This window comes from Centruroides sculpturatus, unplaced genomic scaffold, assembly GCF_000671375.1.
Source record: "Centruroides sculpturatus isolate CEXI.00-Female unplaced genomic scaffold, Cexi_2.0 scaffold11, whole genome shotgun sequence".
NCBI classification, from domain to species: Eukaryota; Metazoa; Arthropoda; class Arachnida; order Scorpiones; family Buthidae; genus Centruroides; species Centruroides sculpturatus.
The window spans coordinates 1,735,057-1,758,489 of record NW_019384501.1 but is presented as its reverse complement, the minus strand read 5'-3'; the positions used below and the strand labels follow the sequence as shown (position 1 = coordinate 1,758,489).

Here is a 23,433-nt window from a genome sequence, read left to right as displayed (position 1 = left end):
ATGTTGAAATTTTTCTCCGTTGCGTGTCGCTTCGCGTTGAATTTTCGTCGATGTTAAGCCTAACAAAGACTACTGTATCGTTAAAAATTATTTTTTTATTTTATACAAACAAAATAAATATATTGAAAAATATAAAAACAATAAAAAAATTATACTTCAGAAGTTAATTTAGTATCAAAAACGTAAAATATTTGAGTAGCCCAACACATAGCCAAAGATTGCAGCGCCACAGCACTGGCAAAAATTTAAATTTGTCGACTGGAATTCTTTCGGATAATTGACGCTCTACTGTATTTAAAATCTCAATGGACTAAACTCAATAATAACAACACAATTCAATGCAAAAGAAACAACACTTTTAAAGCAATAAATATGTATGTCATTCCAATATTCACTTTGAGTTATTTGTTAGATACACACAGTACTAGAACAAATCCAATGGAAAGCACAAATGCCATCAAGAAATCTTAATGAACACTGCTCTAAATTCTCCATAGAAAGGCTTGTTCTTCCTTATAAGGAGGGAAACAACTTCTAACAGTTATTAATTTTCATAACAAATAATTAAGCAGTCACTGAAAGAGTATTTCTTCAAAACACAAGAAATATCACAATTACACAAAGCTGTAACTCTTGCAGATAAAAACAAGACAAGACCTTGGGCCCAGAAGAAGCTCCATAGTAGCATTCTAACATTTTTAGCTAGGATCATATTGTTAGAACTGTATTAAACTGCTGGCTTACTCATGGAGTGATTACAGGATTTATTATAAAGTCTCTTTGGAGTGATTATAGGGTTTATAATCACCATACAAGATCAGTTCATAAGTAAATAAAACTACAGAAAGCATATCTTAAAAAATGCTACACTACAGACTTTTCTAGGAAATGTCACATCATGTTCAAAGCTGTAAAGTATACATCACATCAGATTGCAAGCTTTTTGCATACCACTGTTTACATATACGTAATACATAGAGAGCTTAAACATAAACTATTACAAATTTAGCAAGCATGTTAGAAATATATATTGTAGACATTCTTAGAAAACAACAAGCATAAAATATACAATGACCAAGCCATAATCACAGACCAAACAAATTCTCATAGACATAGTCATTCCAAGCATCCCAACATACAAAATACATACCTTAAAGTCTCCCCTGCATTTTTTGTACTGGTGCAAAACCTGTACCATAGACTTGTATTTGTTATTCTCAGGATTGTTCTCTAATAACTTTATTTTATATCAGTTTGAGATATAGCCATTTTAAAATGTGGGGGCCAACTTCATGCTAGTGTCTGCATTTTTTGTAATGGTACAAAATTTATTGTAAAATTTGTACTCATTAATCTGAAGATTGTTTTCTAATATTGATTTTTTTTTGTATCAAATGGTTTAGGTGATATAGCAATTTTAAAGTGTGGAGCCTACATCATGTTTGCGCATTACATTACAATGCAACCTGAGAATTAAAGAGCTCTCAAGTTAAATACATGATATCTTGCACTTCATGAAATGCTTTCGTGAAGTGCTAGATATCATGAAATGCTTTCATAAAACTATTGCATTCTTGATTTGAGGTGCATCAATTTTTTTTTTTTTTTTTTAAAGAGGGCATTATAGATTAAATTATTTGAGAGAAATCTTGAAAAGAAAAAGATACCCCTTTTGTGCATTGTCTTCAGTTTCAATTACTGTAGAGGTCACCAAACTTCAGGTGGAATGCCTCTTTGCTTTGATTTATCTGGCCCATAAACATTTATTAAAATATTTACATAATTTTTGAATTCATAAAAGCAAAAGTAATAATTAAGCAATACAATAAAAACATGATTATTCACTTTTGATATGAAAGAACATTAACTTTGTCAAACTTTGAAGAAAATCCAAATCTCTGCTTTAGATGAAAAGACTTCGTAACTTATTGGATTTTGTGATTTTTGTAAATTTAAACAAATTTGTTTAATTATTTATATGAAATTTAATGTATAAGTATATTACGGAACATAAAATATTTCAAAATTTTATTTTTCTAAACATTTTAAAATATTAAAATTTAAAAAGTATGGCAGTATGCAGTTTCTCTAAATTCTTCTATTTAGTCTTCTTGACACCTTAATTTGTTTACATCTGGATTCTGCTACTGTTAGTTACTTGAAATGGATTATTGTTCCCTTCCAATTGACTTACAATAATTGTTACTTTAAAAAAATGTTTTTGGATATTACTTGATAAATCCATGAACTCATTTTAACCAATGAAACAAATACAATAAAGACCAGAAATACATTATATGTAGAAGACTACTTCACAGCATGGACAATTTAAATTTTGTAAAAATGATTTATATATTAAAAATGTTTGATAAAAATAACTGTTTACATTACATCAGCCATGACACACTGTTTTGCCCTCTCCAATTTACTAAAGTAATTAATAAATTTTTACAATTATTTAATTTAAGTGACAATTTTATTAAGAACCTATGTTCATGAGACCACTTATTTCATCTGCTTTTTAACTTATACAGCTTCAACTTTTAACAACCTTTAAAGTGTAAACAATCCATATGGATTACAGTATTCAGGCTTATTTTATTAATCACATGACTTAAGACAAATCTTACTGATGACATCATCCCAACATTCATGTACATCCTTTATTCAAATTAATCAGATTCTCATTTTTCATTAGCATAAAATGTTCTTTTACTGTCCTTTCTTGTAATATATTTTTTTACATATTATATTATCATTATCTTTGTAAAAATACAAAGTTGTAATATTGATCATCTGAATACCCAGGCAATTGTTTACATTTCAATCTGATTGAATTTTTATGTTTCTTAACTCAAACTTTCAATTTCCTTTTTGTTTCTCCTAAATAGTACTTTTTTTATTATTTACACATGTACTATACATGGAATACATGTATAGTATATGTAAGTTGCTATTATTTTCTTTCATATTTTCCAGTCTGTTTTTGTTTTGATTTTGTTAACTTACATTTATTTTTATAATTCAGAACTATAAATATTCCTAAATTTTTAAACCTTTTGTTTTTAATATATATTATAAATAAATTCAATTTAAGGAAATGATACATATTTAATATTATCACTATCACAATACAGTAATACCTCAACTTACGCGAACCTGGAGTTACACGATTTTCAAATCTCGTCGATTTGTCTTTTGTTTGAGCGCCACACAACTCTTGATTACTCACTCCCCTCACACTATTGTTCAGCTTACATGTTCGGATGTGTTGCGCAGAATCGACACATAGCTACAATTTATTTTGTGTTATTTATTTCTGTGTTTGTTATATCTACAGCGACTTGAGAGACTCTCTGTGGTGATTTCTTGTAACCGTGAACGAATCAAAAGATGAGATATGATTAATGAGAACATTTATTAGCTTACATATATCTGACTTGGATTTTACACAAATTGCGAAATTATACCCCGACTTATGCAAATTCGACTTAGGCGGTCATCGCTCAGTCCCACCTATTGCGTAAGTTTGGGGTATTACTGTATTTAACATTAAATCTATTTCTTATATATATGTATATGTGTGTATGTGTTTGTGTGTATATGTATATATATATATCACATGTTTATTGCAATAAATTGATTGTCGGTAATGTAATTTTCATAACTACAAAACTATAATGTGCAGTTCGTATTTCAATATACACGTTAAGCTTACATTAATGAAATTCTTTCTTTGATTAAATGAAGAAAATTGGTTAAAGAACTTATAATTATTAAATTTTAATTAATATGATATGTTTTTTAGTGGAAAACAAATGATATAATTATACTAAACTATGCTTTATCAGAGTAAAGTTATAAATATTTGAAGTACAAGCACTTTTGAACCTTTCTGGCTCCCCTTTGGAGACTTAATATTTTNAAATTATTAGCAAATCATAATATTTCATTCTGATTTATTTCATTACTATCAAATATTATTATTATGTCATTTATATAACAACCTAAAACTTTTATTCTTTTAAGTTTTTCCAATTTCTTTATCTAAATTTGTAATACTTATTTCTGTTAACATAGGATCTATTTCTGTACCTGTATTTATACCATTTATTTGTCTGTAAAAGTCTGTTATTAGAAAAAAATTATTTCTAAAGGTAAATTCTATTAAATCAATTTTCTAATTTGGCACATTATGCATATTTAATACAATAATTGTATTGGGAACTATTAAGCCATTACCTGTTTACCACTTTTAAGAGTATATAATGCATATATAACTTTTTCTGTAGATCCTTGTTTGGATGTAGAAGTATTAGGCTTTAACAATATCACATATAACATATTACCAAAAGTAACCATACAAAACACTTCAGTTAGGAAATTTTTAAATACTGATACATGTACAAACAGCACATAAACATGATAAAATTTTTTTGCAGCTATGCATTGATTTTGATCTGGCATAGTAGTAGGCACTAGTATCAATCATGTAGGATGCAATTCACCAATGCAACATAATAATAGTAATAAATACTATATTAGTGAATTGTATTTCTGCTTGGCTTATATACTGGTGCTGGACCAAGGTCAACATTTACAGAACAAGTTATTATTTTGTTTATATGCTGTTTGCATATATATCTATGTATAAGAATTTCCTGACTATGCAACAAGTGTTCAATAAAGAAGCTTTCTGTAGTGTGATATACAGTATGTACTGTTGTGAATCCATGTTTCTTACAGTGTTGTTATTAAGTTTAAAAGAAACCTAAAAAAAAACAATTTAATGCTGCATAATATATAATGCTGCATATAATATATGATACAAATTCAACAGTCAGTTATGCAGCTTTTTTTGCTGTAGAGAATTTGATAGTTAGTTTCTAAATAATTCTCTGAAAATTGTTATATAGAAAAAGAAGAATTATCAGAAACTTATTAGCTTTCTCAGTACAAGTTAGAATGTGTGAATATAGCAATTAAAACATGAATTGACATACAGAAAAGGAATATGAGAAAACTAAAGGTGAAGTATGTCTGTGTCTTTTGGTTTTGAAAAAGTCACTATGACAGATGAATGTGTCTGCAGCTTGTAAAATTTTTTTTCATAAGTTGTAAAGATATACTTGATAAGTTTAGATAAAGCAATATCTGATGAATTTGTAATTGAAAGTTAATCATCAAATAACCCTCATCATTGCATATTCCAAGCCAGTTGTCAAATTAACTTTCAAACACTGATAATCCACTGATAAAATTACCATAGTTTCCTATCAGTCACAGGAAACTATGGTAATTTTATATAAATGATTGATTTCATCTTGTAATTTTAATTTAAAATAACTAGATGTTCTACATGTTAATCCTGAAATTATTAAGTAATAAAAGTTAATGACAATGCTTCATTGAATTATCAAAATACTTTTGTGTTATTCTAATCTGTAATATTTAAAAATAGTTTATCTAATTAATATAATTTCAGACATTTTTTTAATAATGTCAGTAACTTTTATATATGTATTTACATAATTTATTTTAAAATAAGAAATTTGCTATAAGTTTAATAATTAAATAAACATTTATTAAACTTTAACTTTTTATATAAATTAAAGATGTAAATAATCCAGTTACTCCAAGAAAATTACTTATCATCATGGATATTGCCATTCTTCATATTGTTGCAAGTGGTTCTGATCAATTTGTGGCCAACGTTTTGAGAAGAGAAGGAGATCTTCATCAAATTTTAAGAGATGTAGGATTCATGATTCCAGATTTATTACATGTGGCATTGCCTTTGGCTGAATTGATAAAATATGCAAAAAATATTGGAATGCATCCAGCTCATTTAATTAGTAATACTGATTTTATTGGTTCTTTATTATTTATATTTTCATTTTGGTTGATATGTGTAAAACTTTGAATAAAATAATCCATCCAAAACTTTTAAGAAATTAAGCAGTTATCAAAGTTTTTTTAGAAGAATGGTATTTTATGAAAAAAGAACTATTTTTGGGAACTTGATAAAATTGTACTTTAAAAATGTAAAAAAATTTTTATAACATGCTCTTAAAAAAGACTTTAAAATCAGTTTTATTTAATCAAATATATTGTACTTAATCTTTTAAGTCTTTCATTTTTATTTTGACAGCTATATTAATTGAATATCTTCCTAGAGTATAATTCATAAATGTGAATGAAATTGAAATAGGATACATATTTTGAAACAAGATATAAAATTACTGTAAAAGGTTTTTTTTTTTTTACCTTTAGAAAGTCAATATAATGCTAATTTTAACTAATAAAAGTGAAGGCTACTGTGATATTTGAAATTTTAGTAGCATGTGCCAAAAATATTTAGTGCATTCACTTTATGGAAGGTTGTTAATTTGAGGAAAGTTGTTAATCTATGTACACAAAAAATTTTTTAATTATTAGTTCTTCCCTATTACATTCCATGTTTCTATTTTGCATAAATAGTAATAATGATATGTTTAAATGAGATTAGTTTAATTCTTGTATTGTTAACAATTCTATGATTAAGCAATATTGTATTAACAGGAAAAATTAAAAACACATTTAATATTTTTTTTTGGAATTGAAAACTCTTTAATTGTTATTCTTTTAGTAAGGAATAACTTTTAAAAAGTAGAGATTATGTAGTGAACAATACAATAAAATGCATTTAAAGCCAATTTTCTGAGATATTTCAAAGCAGGAAAAAGTCATATTTTAATACAAATGAAATTATCTCATTCCATATAGATAATACAGTATATTATGATGAGCAATTAGTTTAATAAAATTTTCATATAACATTTAAATGAGTTAAATTACTTCTTTGGTTTTTATAGAAATTTAATTTGAGCAAAATGTAGAAAGATGCATGAGAAAATTACTGAATTTTGGTATATTATTAAAAAATTTTTTTATTATAAGAAAGATTTATATAATCAGTTTTTTTTCACTTATGATATTATGTAACTAATTGTTTATATATTACTGTCATTTCATTGAAATTCTGAGAAGTCTTTTAAGTGACTAGAAATTTAAGTACAATTATATTCAGTAATGATTCTTATTCCTGATTACTTGGCACTGTTTAACTATAAGTTCTTAGAAATTTCTTTTATAAAACAATTTTAGAATTAGTTAGTGTTTTTTATTTGTTTGAAATACAGGTATCCCTTGATTAACAGTTAATTAATCCCTCGATGCTACCACATGTATCAAAATCAAATTAATCAAATACAGTATCTATAGCTAAATACCAACCAGATGCCGAAAATCTATCGGGCTAGTTTAAGGCTAATTACTAAATGAATTATGTAACCAATTTGGCTCTAGAGGTAAGCGTTAGGTGCCATCTCTAGAGCCAAATTGGTTATGTAATTCATTAGTAATTAGCCTTAAACTAGCCTGATAGATTTTCAGCATTTGGTTGGTATTTAGCTATATTATATATTGGGTTTAGCGATGTTTGTATACAGTATCTATGTTAAGTAAAAACAGCTGGTAAAGCTGCGTTAATTAAAACTTCTGCCGCATATATAAAGGGATTGCTGCAATTACTTTCATGCGTTAAGCAACAGATACCTATATAGTATAATATGTATTTTTGTTGATATATATCAATTATAATTATATAGAATACATCCAATAGAAATATTCAGAGTTGGGAAAATTTGTAAACAATAAGAATGTTGAAAATTGTTTCCCAGTAAATATATACAAAAACTGCAAAATCTCAGACTAACAAATAAATCAAAACTGTTTTAATGAAGTAAAACAACTTTATAAAATTTAAACACTGGTAATTTAAGCACTTTTAAGCTTAAAGCTCATCATCATCAGATCAAATAAATTTAAAGTGCAAATATTATAAATGTGTAATTGTTGCTAGGTAATGCTTGATCTACTGCAAAGAAGGCATTTTTCTTAGTTGAAATTGAAATCAACTAAGAAAACTTCCTTCTTTGCAGTAGATGAAGTATTATCTATCAACAACTACATGTACTGGTACATAATGTTTAGATTTTAAATTTATTCATTTGGCCTGATCTGATGATGACGAGCTTTGAGCTTGAAAGCGCTTAAATTACCAGTGCTTAAATTTTGTAACGTTGTTTTACTCCATTAAAACAGTTTTGGTTTATTTGCTCGAGTGTTTCCCAGATTGGATTTAAGTTACAAAAGATATTATATATATAGAAAAAAGTAATATTTATAGTATGAATGTTACCTTAGGGAAATAGGAAAACATTCTTGCATTCCTTTTGTAAAAAATGATTTAGATTTCTTAATATATGTATAGTAAGCTTCCTATTATAAGATAATCATAATGTGTGATATCTAAATAATCTTATTTTTTAAATCTATTATTGAAAATAGTGTTTTATTTGATATAGAATACAAATTTTTCTATGTTCTTAATTATCCTTATGATATTGAAAGGATTTTAAATGATGAATTATTTTTGGATTAGTGATTCACAAATGAAATGTTTAGGATTATAATGTAATAAATATCACATTCCCCCTTATAATATTTGTCTATAAATGTTTTAATTATTTCATTCAATTATATATTTTATATTAAAAATCTATATACCCCTTTATATAAACCATGATAAATTGTTTAGTGATGTTTAAACTATTCCTTGTGTAATTTCCTTTTACTGACAATTTTTTTAATCCGTCCATTTATCTCAGTCTCTTACAATATAAAGTATATAATTTTTCCGTCCTTTTAAATGTATTTTACAGGTAATTTCCAAATTTTTAAATCAGGTCATGTCTTAGAAATATTTTAAAAAATAATCTTTTTGTTATCTTTTAATTTTAAGACTTTTTGTTTCTTCATTTGTTTTATGTTTAAAATGTAAGAATGTGTATACAGTATTCTTACAATATAATATAACCATGATATCCAAAAACAATAAGTCTTAGTATTGAAAATGTTTCTTTTCAGATTCAAATTGTGAATATAAAAAAATTTGTCTAGATTGCAATTTAGAAATTACTATGTAGAAGCATTATTGTTGTTTTTTAGAATAATTTTTGTGATTAGTAAGTTTATTTGAATGTATTTTGAATTATTTATGAAAATTAAATATTCAGGAATGTTTGATGCAAAAATGTAACTTATAATTGTACTTATTGTATTTATTTTTGCTTCAAAGGTTGAAGTACATAATTATACAAATTTTGGAAAAAAAACTGAGTTAAATTCAAATTATAACCTGATATCTTCTGCCAACTTAATAGCAAATTTTATATGAAAAACTTTTAATTTTGTGGTTAAAATAATTAAATCATAATATAAACTGCAAAAAGGTTTAAAAACTGTGTATAAATGTGTACAGTATGTATATTTTTATGAAAATTTTTAAAATAAATATATATATATATATATCTGAAATGATTGTAAAGATCTCTTAACATTCCACTTGTTAAATTTACCATTTTAAGTACTAAATTTTTATTATATGTAATATAATTAAACATGTTTTTAAAAATTTTAAATTGGAGAAAATGAATAAATAATAATTAAATGTATATATGATATATATTATAATAATAATTTAACATGAATTTAAGTTTATTATTTATAAAATTTGCTTTCTTACAGAAATTAATATGTTTAATGATTTATATAGCTTTTTACAGTTGTGAAATATTTAAAAACAAAAATAAGAAGCCTTAACTTACAAGTTAGAAGTCTAACAAAATTTTTTTATACTTAGATTTACAAATGTTATAAAAATTTTAATCAGCTGATGAGAAGAATCTTGCATAATATGACATCAGAATTTTTCAAGAGTTTCATAAATGTGAAATAAATTTAAAATTCTGTTCTTCTTCTGAATTCTGGTTGATCTTGTTTATAATTTTTAAGCTATATTTTGGTTAAAATAGTCTAGAAGAATTGCATATTTTAAATGGCTTTATATTATGTAATAATTTTACCATAAAACTGAATTTAAATAAGTTAAATTCAATAAGTAACTTTTTTAAAAAATTCAAATTATTATTTTGTAATAAAATTTATTAAAATAATTTTCGTAAGTTTCCAAAGTAGATAATTTTCCATACATTGTGAAGTTGTCTTTATCTTGTGACGTCTGAATGTTTTGTAAACCCTTGGAAATAAACGAATGTTCCTATGAAAATTCTCTGTTATTCTGTTTATTAACACAGACATTTGTTAAGTCAATTTATAATTTGAGACAACTCTAAACTCTGTGTGAAAAATGTATTAAACATCTTTATATTTTGAAATTATTTTTGTATCTTTAATCATTATATTTTGACTTTGTTTTAGCATACAGTATTTAAATATAAATAAATAAAAATTAAGACATGAGTTAAATAGAAAAAATTTAAAATTACTTTATCGTATGTAATTGGGTGCAATTATTCACTTTGTGATGGGTACTTACAAATTTTTAATAAATGTTTATTTTATTCATTTTGTTATCCTTACTTTTGTAACTTTTATATTTTGCAACTGAAGATGTCATAATACGAAAATACAGTAGTTATTGTTGAATTTTACGTATATTACAAACACTAATACAGATTTTATTGGATAATCATTCACTACTGAAGTTTAATAAGTACTGTATAGGTATACCTCGACTTACGTCGTTTCGAGTTACGTAGTTCCCGATTATACGTCGTTTGTCAAAAAAGTATATGGAAAAATAAAAATCAAGTTTAAGTCATTTTATTCGACTTTACGTCTGTCCGCCATAAATATTGAAATCGTAATAGCACTAGAAAAGCGTTTAAAGCGTACAAAATCATATTAAAATATATACATTTATAAGTTTACAGTACAGTACATACTTGTAAATGTATATATTTTAATATATACATTTACAAGTATGCTCCTTAAGCTAAGGAGTAAATTTGTACATATTGTAATATTTTGTAAAAACTACACTTTTTATTTTGAAAATAAAAGCCGACGCGGACGCCATGAATCTCCCCCTTTCACCATCTTTCCTATCTCACTTTTATTTCACCTTCATCTCTACTCTACTACTACTTTTCTTTAATCTTCACCCTTGAGCAATATCCATGGGTAGTCCCTAGTCTTCATCCCCTTTCTGCTAAAATGTAAAATGTATTTACAGTACGTGCATTCGTAAATTTAGATTACTGTATTAAAAACTAAAATTTATTTGTTTGTAAGCTTAAAATAGATCCTTGTTAACCATATTTTATTAAAAATGCATTAATAAATAAAATACAACCGGGAATGGTAATTTATGGTTTAGCCTAGTGACAAGTAGATTCGGAGACAAGTAAATTCGACTTACTTCGCCTCTCCTGGAACCAATTACCGACGTAAGGCGAGCTCGTGTGTCTGTGCGTGCGTACTTACAGTAGCCTACACAGTCGCATCAACTAAGCAATTGTCAAAACTTGCATTGTTTTTAAAATTATATTCTAAGATTGAATTTAATGGAACCTATTAGAATAGAGGAAAGTTCATCCAAAATATTCTTGAATCTGCCCTTGCATCAGAAACGTATTCTAAAACTTGTTTTTTATGCGCTGTCATAAATCTTTTTCCATGTTATATTTAATGATTCCTGTATCCTCTTCCTTTTAACGACTGTTCTAATGTTGAGCAGTAAGAAATAATCTCTAAAGACTAATTCTTGCTAAGGAATGAAGCTACAAATTATGTATTAGAAACTAATTTCTCCTCCCCGAAACTGATATATCATTTGAATTTTTCTGGATGAAAATATTTAAAGCTTATACTTTTTATTCATCGTCTGATCTAGTGAAAGAAATTCCATGTGATTCAAAAACATTAATCAACATTCCTTAAAGGTCTTCGCAGCTGTCTTAAAATGCATAAGCTTCTAAAACGCACAGATATGACGATAGCATTAATATTATTATTTTGGTCTCATCTTTAATTAATTTTATAAAATTTAATATTTGTTTTTTTGCTGGCATCATAATGGCAACTAATTTATAAATTCTATATTAATATATAAAGTAAAATATCTTTTGTTCCTACACAAATGACAAACGATACAAAATTGTAGATAATATTGCAAATAAGATATGTCCGTTTTCAAAGGCCGATTGAATCTTATATGATTTTACGAACTAAACATGCGAAGTTACGTACCTGAACTTCTTTGACATGATAAAGATCTGGCAATTATGCAAAAAGCAATTTTCTAGATTGAATTCTAGAAACAATGTTTTTAGTACTTTATATTGGAAATGTTTTTTACTCATTTTTCCTTTGTTTTTTAATTTATAAAACCTTTTGCTTACTATTTTGAGCAATTGAGAAATAGTAATGTTGCTACTACTAACTATAATTTGAAATTTTTTCTTTTCCTTCCTAAGAAATTTGCTTTTATATACGCAATTTCGTATTTAGGCAAATTGATTATACGGCATTCTTTTCTCGCTTTCTATATGGTTACATCAGTTACAAATAATATTAGAAAATCAGGTTGATTAGCTTCAATATGTATTTCAACTCTATTTTTAGGTGTGTTATCTCAGGAAAGTGTTTAGATAGATAGATTTATTAACAATAGATCTGTGAACGCGAAATTCGTTTAAAGGTAACGTCTTGAAAAATAGAACTCTTGGGAAGTGAGATGATAAAGAACGATTAATAATGAATAATGTTTGCGACAGTATCATCTGCTTTGCAGATGGTGTAGTTATCAAGAAGATAATTGTAATATAGATTGAGATCGATTCACAAAATCGATATGAAATTGTAATCAAATGAATTAGACTATTTTGTTTGTGCATTGTTCGCTTTTCAACGTATACAATAATTAAAATTTCAGTTCGAAATTCGTAGCAAATTGATTTCTTTCAAGTTTTTCATAACCCGTAAAATCGTTTTTAAAATATTTTAATCTATTTGGCAATTCGTGATGTTATCACGACTAAACTATTCTAGATAGAATCGATAAATAACGAACAAACGTTGGCAAGTACAGTAAACATAAATGCTGTAATTGATAACAGCTATTGAGACTCTACGTGTTATGAGGTGTACTGTACGCTACCATCTTAATCGATAAATTAACTAAAAACTAAGAACTCGTTATTTTAATATATGTATATAAGATGTCTGCTTATAGCTTGTGAAAAAATTTTGTTCATCGTTTCTCATTTTTGTGTCGTCTTAGAATTATTAAACTAACATCTTTCTCTTTCGAAAAAGAAAATAAAACAGATTGATAATACTGAGTTATCTGCTTATTTATAACTTAATTGACATTTGTCATTGGGCTGCAGTTTGAAAAAATTATAGACCTATAAATTTTCACCGTTGTTTGTCTGTCCTTCCTTAATTAATCTAGAGAACGATGTTAGATACATGAAAATCGAGACCAGATATGGAAACTTATGGGCAGGAGGACCCGATTAAGTATTCGCGAAAATCACATGACTTCCGGTGTAGACAGAAAGTCATGTTATTTCATTTCAAAAACTTCGAACAGTCACATAGATGACCGGCAGGATGATGTACAGGGACAAGACACTACTAATTTGAGATTGGGGATCAAATCCGGACGAGCAACCACAGGATTTTTAGTGTGGTCTGTCAAATACGTCGAGTCGCTTCTCTCACACCGACGTTCATTGTAAGTTTGGCGTAGAAAAAAAGCCCTCAATTCCAATATGGCGGAAAAACTTAGACTTTTTTCATTTTTAAGACTATGTAAAATTGTATCTAGAAATTTAGTTCGATGTATAAGAACTGGGCTAGCTTTTATATATAATAGAGAGAAAGTATGGCCATACATCAGAAAATGGCCCTCCTCCCAAGATTTTAAATTTCTAGACTCAGGTCCTTGATACGTCGAGAAATGCAAAAACATTCGTGGATTTTGTGTGGTGAGCACGATTTTGTTTACCCGGCATAATAACTTCCATGTCCTTTGTCGAAAATTTCCGAAATTTTGCAGAGAGGTTTGTTTATTAGGGAAATTGATGATAAATTTTGGTGATCAAAGGTCGAGGACTGGGGAGATAGAGGGGGAGTCGTGTGTCATATATCCAATGGCATTAGACTTAATGAAGATTTTACATTATTAACACGTATAATTTTTTTTAAAATAACTCCCTCAATCTTCAAAATTAAGCTTTCTGTCATTTTATAATTATATATTTAAACATTTTTAATATTATTATTATTTAAATATCAGATGGAGCCACCACAATTTTAAATGTGTTTTGCCGAGAAAGTTATGCAACTTGTTGCTAGATTATTTTACTCGTATTTTTAAAAAAACATATATCTAAACAGAAACTGATTCTGAAAAATTAATCATTTCTGTAAAAATTACATTTTAAACTTTGGGTCGTTCTTAACTAAAAACAGTGATGAATCCTGCGGACCGCATTTAGCCTTCGAGGTCCTGATAAACGGTTCCCGCGGCTTTTATAACGTAATTTTATTCTCATTTTTTCTGCCTCGTGTCATTTTCCTACCCTAAACAAGCTGATTTTCGTGACGAACCTTCAAACTAAACTTGATCAGTAAGAAGATCAGATTAAACTATATAATAATAATAGCGTATATTGTTTTAGTACCTAGAATACTGGCGATTATGGAGTGTGTTTGCACTCATCAGGCTTAAAGTCTTCAACTCCGTAGGAAAAAATACATGCGGCCCACATTCAGAAAAATTTGCTGATTTATATTATTTAAATAATTCCTATTTTTTCATTACCGTATTAATTAATATGTAATTTTATTTGGCCTACTTCTCTTATACAGCACATTAGAGTATCATATATAATGCGCTTTAATAGCCATATTTTAAGCAGTTAGTTAGTTAATTTATCAGCGTAATTAAAATAAAACTTTTTAATAATTTTTGCTATAAAAAACTCAAAATTTATAATTTTAAAATATCACTATTATGTTATTAACTAATTTATATCTTCTAATAACAATATATAGCATGCACTAAAAGCATAGGCATCTGCAAAGGTGGCAAATGGAGCATTTGTCCTTCCCTGGAATTGAATAAAAAGTTCTGCAAATTATAATTGCAAAAGTGATTGAGATAGGGCACTCTGGTTCTAGAGCAGCGATAACTGCATTTTTTTTGTAAATTTAGAGATAGGTACACTATAATATTCTAATGGCAATGTAGTATCACGGTACAGAGAAAAAATTGGGTTTGCTATTTTCATTGATAAGGAGGATATATTTAATGCTTTCTATGCCACGAAGCAGGAAGGAATAGGAACAACATCGCAGATATTAGTGATACAGATATTAATGAAAATTTCGTCAAGGAGACCGAACATTAAGAAAATGATCTTATGATCTAATTCATACGTCCATATAAACCGAAATGTCTGCGGCCTTCGTGGAGTTCTTGAAACAACGAGGACGCAATGTACAGTACGTGAAATATATCAAAAGTTTCAAGAACTGGGTCATAGTTGCGTGCAAGAAGTGGACAACATGTAAAACGTATTGGATCGATTTTTGAAAAACGTTGAGTTGCACAACCATGATGAATGCCATAGAAAAATTCGGAAGATGCTATGACCTCAAATAAGTCCAGAAGATCGTATTGAAAAATTACAAAACAGTTTCCTCTATGACAAATCTTACCAAAAATGGTTAATAAGTAATAAGATTGTGAATTGTATGTGTTCTCTTAATGTCTGTATAAAGCCTACAATAAAATAAAAAATAACAAAATATCAGTGAATGTTTTGATTTTTTATAGATAGCAAGTAAAGTGTAACTTGGCTTCAGTTAGAAAACGGAAATGGCATATCGAATTCAAAACAATGTTCTAACTCTTTAATGTCATATCGTATATTTACTTAATGTGCCAAAATTTATCACCCGAAGAAAGGCAGTCGATAGGATAAACATTAAAAAAATTGCTCATTGAATCGTTTAACATATACGAATTGAAACTTCAAATTTCTATAAGAAATTTATGAAAATGGAGTTAGAACAGTCTGGTTATAGGGCAACTTCCTAACACCCTCGTCAATGGGATGCTTTGATGCAATACTGTATTCGATCATTTACTTGTAAAAACACCCCAAAAATTAAATAATTACGTCAATAAATTTTTATTTAATTATTTAAGCTTCCCCCCTTGGAAAATTTTCTGCGAACGCCCATGACAAAGGATACCATGTCAAGACGTTTTCAAATGTCCTTTAGATAAGATTTAAAGAAAGCAAACAGCAGATTATGGAATATGTATAATAATTGTAATTGCGAATACTATTTTTTTTTTTTTTTGTTTTTTGTTTAAAACACTCTTTCCGCCCTGTGCGTCCTTTTTAGCAAGTCCATTATGGGTTCGGCCATATCCACAATGAGGTGACGGGATAGTGAGGGACAGGTCTTAATCATTTACTGTACATTAGTGATAAAAAATTATTGCTAAAGGGATATGTGGATTGGAAAAAGTCCGAGTCCACATATCCCTTTCCGGATAATGGAAAATATCATGTATCCTTAATAGCATAACATTGGTTCGTGGCACATGGGAGACATTCAATTAATTCAATCATTGTTGCGAGTAAGATTTTTGAACAATTGCTCTGTTATTATTCATTTTTAAGTACTTATTTGTTACCGGCAGACTCGTCTATCCAGCCACATCGTGCACCTCTGGAAGTGCTTCGCTTAACTTCAGGAGCATGTATATTCGAAGTTGTGAAACGCTTCGAATATATACTGTATATATACTGTATGTTCTAAACAATTTACGAACTCGTTGATGATTATGATATTATTCAAGAAAATTAATTCTTAAAATCCATATTATCTTACGAATAAGCAAAGTAAATATCTATGGATTTGATTTCATTACTAATGTTTTTNTAACCAAACATGAAATTAAATATGTTGTGTTTTCAGTGGTGAACTGGTCTATTGGCAGTGACATCACAGATTTGTTTTCTAAAATAAACTTTTATGATTGTTTGAAATTTGTAGACTCTTGAATTTTTCTATAAAGTATAATGGAATGGAGTTTGTAGGATAAAAAATACGTGAAGAAAGTGTTCCTCCACCTCCTTCTGACATCATCTGACTACCCGGCATAATTGGTGACTGCTCCATAATGTTTTTTTTTTTTTTTTTTTGGTCAAGCTTTTCCATCGAATTTACATTTTTCACCGGACAGTCTGTATTTTAAGATACAGCTATCTGATCTGAGTCATTTGGATATAAATCCATATATATGTCATAGTCAAGTGCTGAAATCTGCCATTTCAAGAACTGTCTGGCTATTTCTTGAAGCGGTAGCCATCCTGTAATACACATTTGTATAAGAATCTGTGTAACTTTTCTGGTTACTTTTTGAAATGTTAACCTGATTTTTGCAGATGTTGTAACGACTGCATATTTTAGCATCTGTCTAATAAAACTAAACATTTCGTGTAATGTCTAACAACACGTAGCATAAAACAAAATAGCTGAATAAAGATTTGACTATTTTGCCATTTCTACACTGCTACACTACATTACATTTCTACATTTCTACACTTATATTGTAACATGCAGATTCTTGGATACATGTTCTCGATGGCAATTTTTATATATTTTAAATTTTCATGTTTTTACTTTTTGGCTCCTTCTCCTGTGAGAGCGAAGAAGGCCTTTTTTTTCCAAACTCCATTGTGAATTCGGTCAGACCCACAATGGTATCCGACAGGCTAGGCGTATCCGAGACTTGCCGCCATAAAAAACTCCTGGGTTGCTCACTCAGATTTCATCCCGGACCCTCTAGAGCTGTAGATTGACACTTTAATTAAGTGTGATGTCAAGGTGCCGATGAAAGTCGGCATCTGGACGTCGCACTTCAGACAATTCTGCAAACGTTAGAAAATAAAATTATGCTGCGTTGTTATCAACATTATTTTTTATTCTCAGCTTTAGGATTTATTCTTGTAAGTTTATAACTAAAATTATTATAAATAAAAAACAGGACTGGACTGGAAACAAAAATTTGGCCTGTCTTGGCTATAAAAATAATACATTAGTAATTAGGTTAATTTTAGTAATTTTATATTCGTTATTAATGTTTTTTGATAATATTACGTTTAAAATTTTTATGTAAAATAAATTTCTAATGGGTTCCTAAAATAATGCATATACGAGTATTGTATAACTCCAGCGGCTTATTAACCGGTCCCGGAGGGCAACGGCCTCTGGCATTTCCTAGAATTACCTGACTCCTGGATACTTCCCTTATAAGATCTTTGTAATCATTCCCACCGTGGATTTGGTTTGACCCGTGATGGGTATAACTATAAAACTTCTTTTAGTGTCCAGTCTGCGAAAAGAGGGCAACATATCTCCTTTTCTCCATTTTTATTCTGACAATGCAATAAGACGTGAACAAAAAATAGCTTTACAGTATATAGGCCTATAGCCTTGTGGATGTTTGTAGGAAAAATATATTTGTAGATGCTGAAATAACTTCAATTTTTCGTCTTTAACATGCTTCCGTCTAATGATAATTAGTCTCTTGCAGAGTTTACCGTATTTTTATTTATTTAATTTTGATGGAAAATTTGAATCGTTAGCGTATTTATTGTCACTAGTGTTGAAAATCTAACATATACTACAAATTAGATTCTAGATTAAAAAATAAATAAATTCATTTAAATTCTTTTAAAGGCCGTCTTATTGCCCATTCTGCGGAAGTCTTTTAACAAGTTCGGCCAGATCCATTAGTGCTTGGGCCTAGTTGAAGCTGAGCGTTAACGAAGCTTCTTCTGTGAGGCTTACAAAATTGTGTTCGTTCTCAAAATCCGTTCGATAGATTTTGATTAAACTTTGCCATTTTCCATTAATTGAGACGAGGAATCCAGAAATGTAATGTGGGTCCATTTAAATATAAAAAATCAAGCAATGATTCGCTTAACTTTTTCGGAAACATTTAACATTCTGATGGCGTTATCTGTTACGATATTTCATTTAAAAAAGCTGTTTACATATTATTAAAAATATAAAATAAAATTCAGTAATGGGATCGGTAATATCTATAAAATCAATTATATAAGTATAATTCTAAAAGTTAAAAAAATTTTAGAAAAATTATTCGAGTATAACTCATCAACACCAACTTCGAGGACAAAATATGGCAAGAAAGGTATTTACTGTATTTATACTTTTCCTAATATATCCATATTTGTTGATTGAGTACTCGAATAATTGTTCTAAAAATTTTTTTAACTTTTAGAATTATACTTATATAATTGATTTTAACTGTTTACATTTTTAACTATTATATATAATGGTAAAAAAATTAATATTGAGAATAGGGATGAATTTTATAAAAAATTGTAAATGCTAATATCGAGTAAAACCGATACGACACCTTTATCTGCCCATCTCCTCGATCTTAAACCACCAAAATTTAATAGCATGAATCTTTCTAATACACAAACTTTCCTGCAAAATTTCAGAAATATTCGAAAGCTCAGAAGTTATTAAGCTTTAAATACTTTGAAGAAAATCGTGCCTCACATACATACACATACACATTAACATCCACACGTACAGAAAAAACTCTGAGTGTTTTTGCATTTCTCGACGTTTCAAGGTTCCCAAGTTCAAAAATGTAAAAATCTTCGGAGAGCATTTTTTGGCCGATAGCCATACTTTTCTTCTCTTATCTATAACAGAGCAGAAAAGTAAAAATAGGAATCCATGACTTTGTTTTCGATATACAAAGGTGAACAATGTAGTGACAATGTCCATGCTCTCTGATGCGACGAGCGCACCTAATGGAATTTAGGCCTAGGGATCAAAAATAAAAACAATATTACATGCATCTAACGGAAAATAGGTGCGAAAGACGAACAAAACATAAGAACAAAGCAATCGCCATCCATTGCTTTGTTCGTGGATCGTGTCTCCTGTACCTGCAGGTACGAAGATAGCCTCTTTTGTGGCGGCAAGTGCACAGTTCACCTGTCTGCGTCCGTCAGGTACTGTACAAGAATCGCCTCTTCCGTGCCTAACAGGTGCAGGAATCTCTTCTTTCCTTCCGACTCCGCTTCAATTATATCGCGATACGAAAAAATCACGGCATATCCTAGTGTTTAATTAAAAAATCCTACATTAAACAAACAATTTCTATCAAGAAAGTAAATATTTATCGGGGTTAGAAACCAGCTTTTATTATCGGTGTTTTGGTATTTATTCTCTTCAAATTCTTAAAAATAAATAACACTAAAGATTTAAAAATGATAAAGTACTGATCATTAATTTTTAGTACTTTTTCATTATCATTTCGAAACAATAACTTGATCTGAAAAATTCGGATTCGGACTCGTGGAGTGAGATAATCCAACATATAGGCGATCTGCCAAGGGAGATTCTTCCCGGGAGAACTTTTATGAGAAACTGGTTTTGGTGTTAGACATCTGAAGAAAACCGAAAAACTTCACGTGGCCAGTCCGTTGGCAAGACCCGAACCTGTAATCAACTACCAGTAGTATTTAGTAGTTAGCCACTTGACACTGATGAGCGATATGAAAAACAGTTAATTAAACCGGAATGCCTTGTTTGTTATATTTTTCATATGCCAAACAAGGCATTTTTGTTTCTATTCAATTCAAAGTACGTATCATTTTTAAATGATACGTCCTTTAACAAAATTTGCATTTCAGCCTTATTAATTCTCATAGAATAAAAAATTAATTGGAGAATGAATGCGGTGTGCGAATAAATATTTGACGTTCCTTTTCACTATAGTATTTTATTTATTACATTGAAAAAAAAAATTATTTTTTATATTTATAGTTAGCACAGCCTATGTAATAGATGTATAGTCGAAGAGATAAAAATGTCTATCACTCTGGAATCGGGTTCAATTCTGGGTCGAATCCTCGAGCATTTTCGTGTGTTGTTTCACCCGAATATACAGAATCTATCCCTCATTATCTGGTCGGTCATTGGGGCTTAACTGAAACCGCAATGACTAGAAAAAAGGCCCTCTTAATATCTGGATGAAAGAGTTCAAGAAAAACTTCACATGTATCCCGTTTAGCTCTATCATCACGCGTAAAACTTTTTTATTATTCATGAGAAATTCATGAGAGGTAGGTATATTTCGTTGTTTTGTAATGTCATACTTGTCGCATTTTTATAATTTATTATATTACATTCATATTTCATATATTATCTTTTGTATTCTACGATAATATATACCTTGTATATATATATATATATATCTGTGAATGTACGTGATGCAATTAAATTGTTTTATTATTAACGGAGGAATGGTGAATCTTGATAGGTTGAGTGAAACAAAATACATTTTGATGAAAAATGAATACATATTCTTATTCAACTTCTTTAAAAAAATAACAGCAAGATACTATTAAATGATAACATTTTATTTTAGTTACAAATTATAAAGGATTTCCTCTTAATATCCCAGAATATTTCCATAATAAAATTAGAGGAATTCAAAATTTTATCCATATCGATTAAACTAAGCAACAATTTTACTGTTTTTCTTTATTAATTAAAAACAATGATTGTCAATTGATGAGTGAGAAAAATGATCAAATGTATTTCTATTTTCTAATTTATGTTCGAAGAAGGAAAAATGGAAGAAAAGATAAATTTCTGGAATTGAAAAAAATATATAGAATCATCGAAAAAGGACATGCCTTAAACAAACTGTTCCAGAACACATGGATTGGGGGATGCAGCAATCCCGTGGCTTTCCAGAAATCCCTATAGATTTTTATTTCAAGAATATCGTGTATGCTATATCGTGATTAAAGATTCGTGATCTCCGTCACCTGAGCGATAGGATTCAGCAGCCGGAAATGGTAACATACATCATTGAGCATATTTGGCACGAGATCGAATAGTTTCTTCGCGTCAAATAGAACACACGTCGAAACCTACTAAAATAAGAAAAAAACTAGAAATTTCCTACATTTTAACACTTCAACCATTTCGAATTGTTTAATATATTTTAAGTAATAAGTTTTTAAAATCAAAGCATTCTTTTTTGATGAACCTGTATTAACATAACCGGCTTGGTTTCATACTTTAATATTCTTCCTGAAAACAAGTTAATTTTAATCATACTTTAAAATGAATAAAGCTTATTTATATATAGATGAGATCAGGCCCGTGTATAGTTTGTATGGAACCCGGGGGTTTTGCCTTTTATTTTTTATTTTTGAACAAATGAAATACGTTAAATATGTCTTTATTAATAAAAATCAGTCTTAAAGATTTTATTCTATTTTATTAAACAACATTAATTTTATAGAGGTAGGAACCACTATTTCTCTGGGATATTTTCTACTTAAATTAGATATCGCAGCAGCAGAAATATGTTAATATTTCATTATTATTACTATTAGTATTACAATGCTGAATAATTTATATTTTTAAAATTATACTTTTAGACTTTTAGAATAATATTTATTAAATTTATTTAAATATTTGGATATTTTAGCTAACTTTCGAGTATAAAAAATAAACAGATTATCGTTATTAAATAAGATGTCATTCTTTAAATTATTGATGGATCATTAATGAACGTAATAAAGCAAAATTTTATTGTAGTTGACAATAAAGTCTCTCTTTAATTAACTGTAAATTGATTACTCTTGCTGAGAAGTTAAATACCCAATTGCATAAGATAGATTTACATATTTTTTATTACTTCTCTTTTACAGTAAATTTTAACTATCATAAAAAATTAATTAAATAACTTTTTATTGAAATATTCACTTAGGATACGTTTCATATAGCAAGTTGATTAATTTATTTTGATCAATATTTGTTTAATTAAAGGTAAAATGAATAATTTCAAGCCATTTATCTTCAACGATGTATATTTATAGATAGTCGCTGTATCACAAACGATGCAATCGAGAAGGATTTTCTCCCCCCATTTCGACAACGAAAGAAAATAAAAACTAAATGCGTTTTAAATGAAAGTTTTTGTCGTAAATAATGTTTTCTTTGAAGAAAAAAAAATGTTTTGACTTAAATATGTATTTAAACGGCGGACATTTATATCGAAATGATTACTTTGAATAAATACTGATTGCAAAATAAAAATTTATCCTATTTAAACAGCGATTTTATTTTAATAATTCCAAAAACTATACAGTACTGTACATTCGGATTTCGCATCGAAAAATAAAAAAATATTCAAATATTTTATGTAACATTAAAGATATGTAAATATGAAGAATTTACTACTCTAAACAATATAATCGCTGCATGCATAAGCAATATGCCAAATATTATTATTAACAGTTTTATATGAAAATATACTTTTTTTTTTTTTTGTCTCAAAAATTCCAAATGTTACAAATATTTTGAAGTAAAAGATATATGTAATAGTCCATACAATATATTATTAATCTGTTTTTAAGCTTGATC

The 23,433-nt window shown here is 28.2% G+C and overlaps 1 protein-coding gene across 1 annotated transcript in view; it reads left to right on the top strand.

Moving 5' to 3' along the window:
- Positions 1–5,933, top strand: part of LOC111622105 — a 24,994-nt gene extending 19,061 nt beyond the window's left edge. Inside the window, exon 3 of the mRNA XM_023364422.1 lies at positions 5,610–5,933. Within this exon, the coding sequence (XP_023220190.1) occupies positions 5,610–5,923 (314 nt within the window). The 3' untranslated portion in view covers positions 5,924–5,933. The remainder of the gene's footprint in view (positions 1–5,609) is intronic.
- The last annotated feature ends 17,500 nt before the right edge of the window (positions 5,934–23,433 follow it).